The 13,092-nt window shown below is 39.9% G+C and overlaps 1 protein-coding gene across 11 annotated transcripts in view; it reads right to left on the reverse strand.

The window, feature by feature from the left end:
• NFIA (nuclear factor I A) overlaps positions 1-13,092 on the reverse strand; it is a 598,742-nt gene that overhangs the window by 399,398 nt on the left and 186,252 nt on the right. For 5 of the 11 annotated variants that reach the window (XM_021097779.2, XM_021097781.2, XM_021097780.2 and 2 more), the window contains exon 1: positions 904-1,286. The exons of the other annotated variants lie outside the window; for them this stretch is intronic. In XM_021097779.2, coding sequence (XP_020953438.2) covers positions 904-906 — 3 coding nt within the window. In that variant the 5' untranslated portion in view covers positions 907-1,286. Of the gene's footprint in view, positions 1-903; positions 1,287-13,092 lie in introns of those variants that run through there. 11 annotated transcript variants of the gene reach the window in all.

Raw genomic sequence — 13,092 nt, forward strand, 5'->3', positions numbered from 1 at the left:
AGTATGCAATATATCACTTCCGAGAGCTCACTACGGTCCCATAGTTTTTAAGCCACATACTTTTAAAAGCTGAATCTCACCTTCCACAACCCTTAACAACATTCCTGAACTTACAAATAATAATTCATGCAAAGTTAAACATTTCTGTAGAAGAATTTAAAAAAAATAAAAAACTTTTCCCAAAAGGCAATGGAAGAAGGCATACGATTTACGCAAACAAAACAAAACTACACCAATTAGGTTTTCTTTTCTGAAACTCGAAAACTCTTTCCTATTATGCTTGCTAAATCCGGAAGAGCCTGTAGCTTTGACAGCTTGAACCACACCATCCCCTTCAGAGCCGCAGAGAACTTCAGATCTTGTCTGCCCCGCCCCCTCTGGCTACTGCGAGCCAGTGTACACCCAAGCTTCCTCATGATTGGATAAAGCTCTAGTCAATCTCCCAGGTTGTCCCATTGATTAGAGGATCGAATCGTCAATTACTCTCCGGGTCCAGACATTTCTTTTCGGGTTAGGTTGACTGCTGAGGCCAGACGTCTTTTTACAGAACCGAGCACGTACAGGATTCCCCCCCCTCCCCTTTCTGGAACCGAGCAAGCACTTGGAGGAGAAAAAAAAATCTGTCAAGCTCAGCAATTTTTTTCAAATCTCAGGAAGAAAAAAAAAAGGAAACCCAGTCCCTAATGCACATAGCAAAATAAATAAATAAAAGCCATCCACAAAGCTACATCTTTAAAACAAAACCATCACAATAGACATTTACCCAGCAATCACGTCAGTGCATATGCAAGCTAGAGAAAATTTTAAGTCTTAGCCATTAACAAAACCATTCTACCATTATTGTTGTTTATAAAACGCATATCGTATAAACGCAAAATAGAAAGTTTAAGATGTACCACGTACCATTGCAATGTAAAAAGAGTACGTGAGAAACTTTAAAATGTTCAGACGAATTGCTTCATTTGTTGTCCCCCTTTTTTTTTTTTTTTTGCATTAAAAAGATATCTTAATAAACTTGGAACCGTTGAAAACCCGGAAGAGATTTTTTTTTAAGCTGTTGGCCAATTGCAGGCTTCTTGGAGATTTTTTTTTTTTTTTTCTCCAAATCAGGAGGCTTCTGCAATTGCAATGCGCGCTCTCTGCCTCTCTCACTGTCTCTCCTCTTTTGAAAGCGATCCAACCCGGGCTGGCTGGTTCTCAGATTCTCTCTGGTTTTGCCTTGTGTGCTTTGGATTCTACGAGACTTTGCCGAAGTTGCAATCGGTTCGCAGTCCCTCTCTCCTCTCACTACCCGCTTGTTTATTTCCGCAATCGCTGCAATTTGCATAGTAACCACGCACGGGGCGCCGGGGCTGCCTGCAGAGGGGGCCCGGAGGGGGCAGGGAAAGGCCTTGCCCCCGCTCCCTCCCCCCGTCTCTCTCCCCGCCAGTCTCCTCCTCCCCCACGGCGTGTGGCCAATAGGAGCCCCGACATTCAGCGCAAGCTCGGGTCGGGACACCGTTTGGAAGAAAAGCCCCTGTGTTACTAGGCCCCGCTCACAGGACCGTGTTTTTGGCGCAGTAGGAGTTCCCCTGCTTGCGGACCTCGCAGCCGGTACTAGGGAGATGTGAGGCTATGATACCTTTGCCTGCGGTTGTGCGGGTTTTGCACGTTTTAATCAAGTCTGCACACCTGCTTTCTCGGTTTCTTTTTCCATAGCCTCTGGTGAGTTATTAGGTTAGTTCATGATGGTTAGTGAGAGATTTAACCTTTATTTGCACTGGTGTAGACCAAGAGTTAAAGATCCTCTTTGGATCATTAAATCAAGAGAGTGCAAAATGTCACCGAGAACTTGCAGTGAAATAAAGCTTCTACTCTAGCTTCAGAAAGGAAAAAGCATTGCCACTACTCTCTGCAGATGGCTGAACATAAAAATGGTTAGGTGGGCTCCCTCAAGAATAAAGCTGTTCCTTTAAAGCAGGAGATGCAGTGAAATTCGAATGTAATTGCAAGCGTTTAATTGGTCAATATCCTTACAAAACCTGGGTTCCACAAAATTTAATGCACTTCTCCACCTCCCATCCCCCCCAAAGGAGACCTGTTTCAACATTTAAAGGAGGTAGGGGGTTAAAACCCAGTTGCTGAAACATCAAATCCTTCATTTCACTGATTCGTCTTATATGATTAATCCAGACTCTTTAAGATCAGGTGATCAGGATATTTCAGTGTCAACCTTTTATGTGTTTGTTTTATGCAACAGACTAGGCATTGGTGCAGTGGTGGTGCAAGGGAAGTATCCCTTTAAATGGAAAGCATCACAACCAGGTATTGCCTTTTTTTTTTTTTAATGTGTTTGCTTTGCATCAGTTAAGTAGCTTAGGACATTTTGCTGAATAACTGAGTGACTGGAAAATGTGTGCTTAAGCTCACTTGATAAAAATTATCCAGTAAGAAGTCAAGAGGAATAGGAAGCAACTTGGCGGTTGCCTGATTTTCTTAACTGTCCTTGGTGAAGTTACCTAATTAATTGATAACAGAACCTCGAGCAGTTAAATCAGAAGTTAGAGAATCCTCCTATTCTATTTTGAACCACATTTTTGGCTTTAGGCTTGCACTTTACAACCAGGTAACTGATGCAGCATTACTAGGAGGTACTATATTGTGACTGCCCTTGGTGTTAGGCAACATTTGCTGTTCTGGTCTGCCTCCGATAGATTCGGATATTGTCTGGCTCTAGAAACTCTGTGGCATTTTAATCCTGGCCTCCTCCACTGAACATACATTTCCACTTGGCATGGTATGATACTTTTGCCCTAGAAATACACTTGATGAAATGTAGTGGCTTAAGGAAAAAGGAAAAATAAATTTTTTAAGTAACCAAAAAAGTTCTAGGCCTAGTTCAGCTGGAGCTCGGCCGGCTGTGTGATCTTGAGATGGTTGCATAACACCTGTAACATAGGATATCTACCTAATGTGAGAATGGAGGTCTGTTTTGTCAAGAGCTAAGAGCCTTTGAAATGCACAAGAGGTATCAGCTTGTATTGCATTGCTCTGTAAATGCTATAGTCTGAGTAATCCCTAATGCGAAGCAAGCCAGGCCTTGTCAATTGGTGGTAACAGTGAGTTTTGTCTGCAATGTCTATAATTCATTAACTTAATCTAATATGGTAGTTTAGCACCATTTCCAAAGAGACCTTTCACATCTCCATCTAGTCAACAACAACATGGCTTTGGAATCCCATTTAGGTGTTAATGTTGGTCCTACAATGTGACTCCAACAGATGAATTAAACTCTGTTACTTTAGATTCCTCATCTGAAAAACGGGACATATCCAGAGAACATATATTTATTACATAGTACATTATGCATGGTCAATACACAGCTACAATAATAATACCATTTCTGTTTAATATGTACCATGTTCTAGGTACACTGAATGTGCCAAGAGCTGGGAATATACAGAATAAGATACTATCCCTGCCTCCAAGAAGCTTTCAGTTCAATGACAGAGACCAGACACGAAGGTAAATAAGAATATAATGTGATAAGCGCTAAGTCCAACTTAGATATACATAAAGGGCAATAGGATACAGATGACAGAATGACTAATTTTGCACAGATGTGCAGACAAAAAGTTAAAAAAAGAGGAAATGACCTTTGTGTTAGGCCAAAAGTGTGCATTTGTCAGGTAGAAAATCAAGAGGCAGGGCGTTCCTGTCCAGGAAAGCAAAGTGACATCTGTATGTGCAACAGGCCAGAAAATGGGGACAGGTTCAGGTGTGGCTCTTGTTCTAGCTAGTGTTAGCTTGTGTTACCATAACTAGAAAAGGAGTTAGAAAGGCAGATGGAGGCAAAATGGTAGGCTCGTGAGCCATTTAAACTTTTGCTTGAGGGACTGGGGAGGCATCAAATGTACACATTTAAAAGATTGTGTACAAAGTGGAGCTTCTGTTGTGGTTCAGCAGGAATGAACTCAACTAGTATCTGTGAGGATTCGGGTTTGATCCCTGGCCTCACTCAGTGGGTTAAGGATCCAGCATTGCCGTGAGCTGCGGTGTAGGTCACAGATGTGGCTTGGATCCTATGCTGCTGTGGCTGTGGCGTAGGCCAGCAGCTGTAGCTCTGATTGGACTCCTAGCCTGGGAACCTTCATATGCTATAGGTGTGGCCCTAAAAAGCAAAAAAAAAAAAAAAAAAAACCCAAAAAACCAAAAAACAAATAAAAAACAAACAAAAAAAAGGCTATATACAAGGTAAGATATGCAAATTTAAAAGATCATGCAAGCAATGGAAGCAAAGAGACCAGTGAGAGAAAATGAAATCTTGAACAGCAGGAATGAATGAGCAAGAGAAAGAAAGGGAGAAAAGAGTGAACGGTAGGAGAGAGGTGGGGAAGCAAGGGAGATGCACGGGTGGTATTTGTGTTCAAGGACTTTGATCAACAGGGACAATTTAGGAGTGTGGTTTTTCCAGACTCTCACCAAAGTCCAAATAGCCACACTATGTATAATAAGGCCTATTAGCAAAAGAGGCTTTCCTTAACCCTCAAACTGCCACTTCTATATCCTTAAACCTACCAATATTAAATAATTTACAAATAATAACAGTAACAATAATAATAGTTCACATAGATTGACTGTTTACAGTGGCTCTTCCCATCCCATGAATTTGTATTCCAGTAACTTCAGCCCCACTAAAAATCAGCTACACATCGAATACGGTGACTCTGAGTTGTCAACCCCACTGAAAACCTCACCTTTCCATGTAGGCTAGCTTTATGCCTTAAAAATAGTAGGCTCTTCTAGGAATTCTGCTATGTCGACCCAAATAAAAAGTTAATCCTCTTGCAGGCATTGATATGGAGACTACAACATCAGAGTCTTACAGAATTAGAAACATAAATCAAAATTGCAATATTTTTCTAATAACAAATTTAAATTTCTGAACTAAGTTGAATGTTGAACACACAAATATATTTCACATTTGCTTGATTTGCTTGGGTAAATCCTAGATCATCACAAGTACTTTTTAGGCTACGTAATCAACACTGGCATTTAGAGGATTAACATGGCAATAATATAAATGATAAATACTAGAAGCAAATTGAAGTCTGGGACTTGATGAGGCTCCCAAATAAGCAAGTTGTGGCAGACTCTCACCCCCTCTCCCCAAGCTGTTCTTTATTTTTGGTACATAGATGAAGAGTTTAGAGACTACATTTCCCAGCCTTCCTTGCAAATAGGCATGACACCTGATTAAGTTCTTCTCCATAGAATGGGAACAGAATTGCTGAGTCCAAGCTTCCTGTCACTCGCTTAAAAGAAATTTATTGTAAGGGTTTGGCCTTTCCAAAGGCTGCAATAAAGCCATGTTAGAGACCTAACTTCAATGCAAAGACCAGGACAATGCCCTGGGAGACCCGAGAGCAGCGAGATGGGCTGAACCTGGGTCCCTAAATGACCTCACGAAGCAGAGCTGCTTCTCCAGCCTAGAAGATATTTGAACTATTGTATTTTGAGGTCTCTGATATAGCAGCCTAGCCTTTACTATAACTAATAATCAAGATTATAAAACAATTTCATGGTAACTTTGGATTATTTTCTGCCCAAAATGTTATGGTTTTTTCCCAACGTGGTATAGATGACATTTGATTTTATTATTAGTCTCCTTTTTCAGACTCTCATCCTGTCTAAATGCTCTTTGCTACCCCCACATCCCAGCAACACTAAATGACTCACTCTTCTCTTCTCATCACTTTCTGAACACACCCTCTCTTCCCTTGTTTGTGTGTATGTGTTTCTGTCCAAAACTCCCTAAAAAATGAGTTCCACTCATTTTTTTTTTTCAAGAACCAGTTTAATGGTACTTCCCAGCTCCCCTGGCAGAATCTATTGGTCCCTCTTGTGTGCTCTTTAATGCCTTATACTCATTTCTAGGACAGCTCTCTTAATGTTGTATATCAGTTATTTATCTGTGCATGTTTCTCCTAGACTATGAGCGCCTTGAAAGTGCAATGACTTCATTGATCCTTGTATTCCTACAAGCAAAGTGCCACAGTAGATATTTATCTTCCATAAATATTGGGCAGATTCATGTATGAATGAATAGATCAACAAATGGTTAGCTTTCCAGCCCTGCACTCTGATGAATTGTAGGGTCAGGAGTGTGGCTGATGCAAGATGTGGAATTATCACTAAGTGGACATTTTAAATAGGAAAACAGTAGGACATTGAGTTTGCTTGTCCCAGGCCCTCCACACATTTCTCACCTTTATCCTTCCTTCTGGATAGGTCAGCCATTGTCATCCTCACCACACAAATGAGGAAACTAAGGCTCAGGAAACTGTAGGGGTTACTCGTGGTCATTCATTAAGTGAGTGGTTGAATTAAGTGCAATTCTTTTAGCATTCCTTCCCAAAGCTCTAACTATGATCTCTGCCTTGGGAAACAGTTCAGGCTCCAATTTTTTTAAAGTATTATTATAACAGTCAGTGGGCTCTAATCATAATAAAAGGCAAACACGTGGACCCATCCTTTTTTAAAAAACAGCTTTATTGAGGTATAACTGACATAGAAAGAAATGTATGTGTTTGATATATGTAATTGGATGAGCTTGGATGGATACAAACACCCATGGTGCCATCACCACAAGCAAGGTAATAGACATATCCAGTACCTCCCAGAGTTTCCTTGTGCCTCTCCCCCCCCCTCTTTATTTGTGGTAAGAGCATTTAACTTGGGGTTTATCTTCTTAACAAGTCTTCAGGAGTTCCCATCATGGCTCAGCAGTTAGCGAACTTGACAAGCATCCATGAGGATGCAGATTTGATCCCTGGCCTCGCTCAGTGGGTTAAGAATCCAGCGTTGCTGTGAGCTGTGGTGTAGGTTGAAGATGCGGCTGGGATCCAGTATTGCTGTGGCTCTGGGGTAGGCTGGTGGCCACAGTTCTGATTGGACCTCTAGCCTGGGAACCTCCACATGCCACAGCTGTGGCCTTAAAAGACCAAAAACAAATGAAACGAAACAAAACAAAACAAAAAAAAACACAAGTCTTCAAAGGGTGCAATACTTGTATTGTTAACTGTTGGCACTATATGATACAGCAGATCTCTAGAGCATTCATCTATCCTAGCCGAACTTTAACACCCATTGAATAACAGCTCTTCATTTCCCCACCTCCAGACTCATCCTTTTAATCTTGGGCACACACAATAAACTGCAGAAATTCCTCAAGACCAAAGATGATGTCACACAACTGAGCTACTAGGTTGACCAGAGAGAGGACATCTGTATCATGACTAAAGTGAAGGTGGCAGAGGTTGAGTTCCCGACGCACAGAGGGAGAGCAGAAAGGGAGCTCAGAAGTCTCCAAGCACCACATTTTACAGATGCTAAAACTGAAACTAGCAGAATGAAGTAGCTAGATCCTGGCCACACAGCTGGTAAAGAATTAATCCCCAGTTCAGTGCCAGTTTCATTACATCATGCAAAGGATATTTTGCAGGAATGGGAAAGGAGTGAATAACTATCTCTGGTATCAAAGTTGAATAGAGGCCTGGGAAAGGGAAGAAAAGCTATTAGTGGATCTGATAGGAGAAAGAAAACGGTTAATTATCTAAATCGAAGGGACAACTATAAAATCCAGGCTGGTACCTGAAAGATTTACCAAAATGTGTTCAGACAATTTTAGGATAATTTTTGGGAAACATAAAGGAGGGTAGGAGAGAACTGCAGCTTGGTGTGAAGAGCCCTGAGCCAATCTGGTTTTCTAGTCTCTGCTCTTTGTGGTCATTCAGCCTCTTCCTCTGGCTTCCTTCTCTGTAAGATGTAAACATCAGCCCCACTTACTTCTTGAAGTTTTGTGAGGATTCAATGAGATCATGAATCTGAAACTGTACAAAAATTTAGAGGGAGGGATGGATTGGGAGTTTGGATTAGCAGATGTAAATGGTCATGTAAGGATAAGGTCCTACTACATAGCACAGGGGACTATAATCAAAATCCTATAATAAACCATAATGAAAAATATTATGAAAAAGAATACATATGTGTATCACTGAATCACTATACTTACTGTACAACAGAATTTAACATTGTAAATCAACTATATTTCAATAAAATTAAAACAATTTTTTTTAAATTTTTGTCTTTTTAGAGCTGCACCTGTGGCATATGGAGGTTCCCAGGCTAGGGGCCAAATCAGAACTACAGCTGCTGGCCTATACCACAGCCACAGCAACAACAGATCCGAGCCAAATCTGTGAACTACACCACAGCTCATAGCAACAACAGATCCCTGACCCATTGGGTGAGGCCAGGGATCAAACTCACATTCTCATGAATACTGGTTGGGTTTGATACCACTGAGCCACAACGGGAATTCCCAGTAACATTTTTTTTTTTTTAATTTAGGTTTCTGTTCTGAGAAGGCCCATATTGCTCTTTGGTCTCAGTGACAGTGGCGAAGGGAATGTCATTGCTTAGAAGGCATCAGAATAGGCCACACACATTGTGCCACCACTGTGGCTCTAACGCCTACTACCATCTTCAGAAGTCGACCTGTGGCAAACGTGGCTACCCTGCCAAGCAATAGAGGAAGTATAACAAGTGTAAAAGCTAAAAGATGGAATACCACTGGGACGGGTCAAAGGAGGCACCTAAAAGTTGTATGTGGCAGATTCAGGCAAGGATTCCATGAGGGGACAACACCTAAACCCAAGAGGGCAGCTGTTGAGGCATCCAGTTCATCTCAAGGCTTTCAATAAACACACACAATAAATAAATGTTCAGGTTTTAAAAAAATTTAAAAAAAAAGAAGGCCTATATTACAAACAGTTATTTACCATACAGCACAGAATAAAGAACATGGATATTGCTTGTATTTATCCTGCCTCTACTCAGAATATTTTGGAATAGAGGTTTTGTATGTGTGTGTATCTGTGTCTATTCATCTCTATTACACATACACACACGCTAGTCAAATATATGTCATATAGTCCAATATATGTCTTATATATACATATATTTTATCATATACCTATGAGAGAGAGAGTATTAAGATAGAAATAAGGGAAAATCAAGGCCAAGGTTAGTATCCAAAATACATGCAATAAGATCCTATGTAATTTTTCTGGGGCTGGCTTGCAATTTTGACTTTGGGTTTACTTGTAATCAACTTAAAAAAGAAAGGTAAAAACATGTGAAAAATACTACTTTCATAGGATTATAAAATTTAAGAAGGGTTGTTCAAAAGCAACACAGACATAAAAATTTTCATACATAACCTCTCACCACTACCACAACCACCGCTGCCACACAGACACACAGACCAGGGTTGTCTCAAGGAGGACAAGCTCTGCTAGGCTACGTGGAACCAGGTACTCAATCTCTGGATGAGATTCCAGCCAGCATAAGGGAGAGGAAGTGGGAAGGATGGCATCTTCGAAGGTGACTAATTTAGGCACTCCTCAACTATAGCTTGAGTGCCCGGGATTAGTGGTGCTGGAGCTTCGGATACCGCTAAATTAGAATGCCCCTGGCTAGACACCAACGTGTATTGGCTCAGAACATCAGCAAAAAAGAGAGAACCAGTTAAGATTGACCCATCTGACCCTGGGATTTTTCACACTCACTCTAATATTGCTAAGACCACAACCTACTCCCTAAAAACTAGTGTGGAGTGGAAGGAAACAGGAACTGGAAAACCCCATTGGCATGGACACTGAGTTCAGACTCTCTTTTCCAACCTTTATCCTTTAGCTTCAGCCTCCCTTGACCTCTCTTTCACAAGGTGACTCACAATAGGATCAGCAAAGGGAACTCTAGCAAAAGAATTTATACAATTGGGGTTGTTATTGTGTTGGATGCACAAGCAGTAAAAGTGGGTGGCTTGCCTCAGAGCCCAGTTAATAGGCTAAGATTCAACCACAGGATTACCTGTCAACCAAAAATATTATGGGGAAAAAAAAAAGCCTGTGTGGGTCAGGGAAGGAAATAGGGCACAATCGTACACTGTATCACTAGATCACTTAGGGAAATGGTAATTAAAAAAAAAATTGTGGCAAAATGTGCATAACATTTACCATTTTAACCACTTAAAAAAATGTACAGTTCAGTGGCATTAACTATATTCACCTTGTTGTGCAACCATTTTCACTGTCCATCTCTAGGACTTTTTCATCATCCCAAACTGAAACTCTGTATCTATTACAGGATGACTTTCCATTCTCTTCTCCCTCCAACCCCTAGCAGCCACCCTTTTACTTTCTAAGAACCTGACTACTCTACTCTAGTACCTTATATAAGAAGAGTCATTCAGTATTTGTCCTTTTGTGACTGGCTTATTTCACACAGCATAATGTCTTTTAACTTCAAATATATTGTCTCATGTGCCAGATTTCCCTTCCTATTTCGTGGGGAATAATATTCCACTGAATGTATATACCACATTTTGTTTATCCACTCATCCAGTGATGAAAACTTGGGTTGCTTCTACCTTTCAGCTGTTGTGAATAATGCTGCTATGAACATGAAGTATAAATATCTGTTTTCCAAGCTCTTGGGTATATATTTGGAAGTAGAATTGCTGAATCATATAGTAATTTTATTTTTGATTTTTTGATGAGGAAATAGAAGTTTTAATTTATTTTTGGAGGAAAAAAATTGGACAAATTCTTTAATGACTTCATTTTCAGAATTGCTTTCATGAGCATCAGGAATCTTAAGATTCTAGTCTCAGTTCTATTAACTGTGTGATCTTTAAAATCACTTGAATTTTCAGGACTACTCTCAGTTTGCTCATCTGAAAAATGATATCTTTGAACTAGTTGATAGCCAAGGTCCTTTGAAATTCTAAAGGTCTCTAATTCTGCACATTTTCTTTTTTTCTTTTGTTCTTCTTCTTTTCTGGCCACACCCACAGCATATGGAAATTCCTGGGCCAGGGATCAAATCCAAGCCAGAGCTGTGACCTATAGCACAGCTGCAGCAATTCTGAATCCTCAATCCACTGTGCTGGGCTGGTTTGAAACCAAAACTTCCACAGAGACAAGCCAGATCACTGACCCACTGTGGCACAGCGGGAACTCCAGCATATTTTCTTTGGTCTGTGAAGTCAACCATTTGTTCATTCATTCATTGTTGAAATGTTTTTTGGTTTTGGGGTTTTTTTTTTTGAGGCCAGGGATCAAACCTGCATCCTCGTGGATACTAGTTGGGTTCACTGACCGCTGAGCCACAATGGGAACTCCTGAAATGCTTTTTGAATGTGAGACCAGGGATTTTTTTTTTCCCCTCAAATATAAATAAGAGTTGACCAGGGGGAATGGGACTGGGGGGGAGGAAGGATAGGGGAACGGTGAAAGAAGAAATAAAATGGACTGCAAGCTAGTGAAAGAGCTGGTACCAAGAAGAGGCCGAATATGGATCAGAACATTCTGGGGCTAGTGGCCAACTTTTAAAATTTTACACTTTATCCTGTGGTTAATGGGGAGCCATTGATCCAGCACTGCCGCAGCTGTGGCACGGGTCACAGCTGCAGCTCGGATTCGATCCCTAAAAAAAAAAATAAATTAAAAAAAAAAACAGGGGCCATTGAAAGGCTTAAAGAAGGTGGTAACAAGATCAATTTTTGTTTAGAAAAATCACTTTGAGAACAATGTGGAGAACAGATTGCAGGGATTCAAAACAAATGATCTGTTCTTTCTCTGCTCCATTGTCTCTTTTTTTTTCCTTTTGTTTTGCAAGTGGGAAAATTAGTCAAGATGTCCCAGAGCCTAACCTGGAACCAAAAGACATTTAGGTCAAACTTACTTCATTTCATCTTGGTAAATCATACTGTACTATATTTCTCTTTGCACTGAAAAATATTTGGCTACCATTTTCGCTGAACTACTCACCCTAGTTAGGAATGTATTAATGTCTTCATGCCATTAGTTTGCCAATTAACACTTTAAGACTATGACATTAAGCAATTTTAAAAGAAGTTCTGATAGGAGATTATTATCACTTTATCTGCAATGTTAAAAAATTAAATATCTCATATTAATATAATACCTATTCACAATGGCCAGTAAATAAGGTATAAAATAAAATACCTTATATATTATGAGAAAACTCATATTTAAGCAAGCAGAGTTTTTCCTTAATTGGGATGCAAATAGTCTAGTTCTGGCTTTATACAATATTCTTTATATAAATAATGTAGTACTATAAAATGATAAAAATACAGTGATGCTATTTTCCTGTTTTATATTCTTCTTATCTTCTTTACTATGAACATTATGAGTTGGGCTGCACAAGCAAACTGTGTACCTACGGAAACAATGAGTGGTCCCTGAAGGCCATTATTTGTAATGTGTGAAGAAGAGAAGTTGGTTTCTATCTTAGAGCACGCAAGTGTAGAAATGAGTTGTTTGGAAAAATACTCTAAGTTTTAGTATGCAAGATTAGTGCCTTGGTTTACTGCAGATATTAAGAGTCATTCAATCGCTCATACCTTGTTTAGTAAAATAATGCTGGAAAGAATGGCATTTGCCTTCAATAAAGTTTGGCAGTTTGGCATAGTTTTTACTTTGTGTTTACAAAGGAAAGAAAACCAAAATGAGAGCAAGGAGAACCAATTAGAAAGAGTGCTTTAGCCGGGTGAGGGTTCTTGAAATGGCCAGCTTGTTGTAAGCAGGGCCAGGCTGAGAGCCGAAAAATTGAAGTTTGTATGGTATGTGGTAAGTTTTTGGTATATTGAAAAAAGAATTGCTTCTTTCAGAAAGAAGCCAGAGAATGGTAAGTGTTTCTGGTTTTAACATTATTCTATTAGTTTGCTGGTCCTCCCAAGAGCTATAAAGTTGACAATAAATCAAATGTATTTTAATTTGTCATGAGATAGAAGATAGAAACAAAATTTTCCCAACTGGTTTTCTGCCAAAGTATTTCTACTAGCCCTATTCACTTCCAAAATTTATATTCACTGTCAAAAATTAAGAAAAAATTGAACTATCAAATAAATTTAAGTCTGGAAAACATTTACTGGCTGCTGCTGTAGCCTGGCCCTACATTATCTTCGGGGATACTCGACAAGTACATGGTGATCCGCTCTTACAAAGAGGCACGTGACTC

This window comes from Sus scrofa, chromosome 6 (genome assembly GCF_054392235.1).
Source record: "Sus scrofa isolate SSC_HxYL_T2T_F1_AM1 chromosome 6, Sscrofa_HxYL_maternal_Yorkshire_Landrace_v2.0, whole genome shotgun sequence".
NCBI classification, from domain to species: Eukaryota; Metazoa; Chordata; class Mammalia; order Artiodactyla; family Suidae; genus Sus; species Sus scrofa.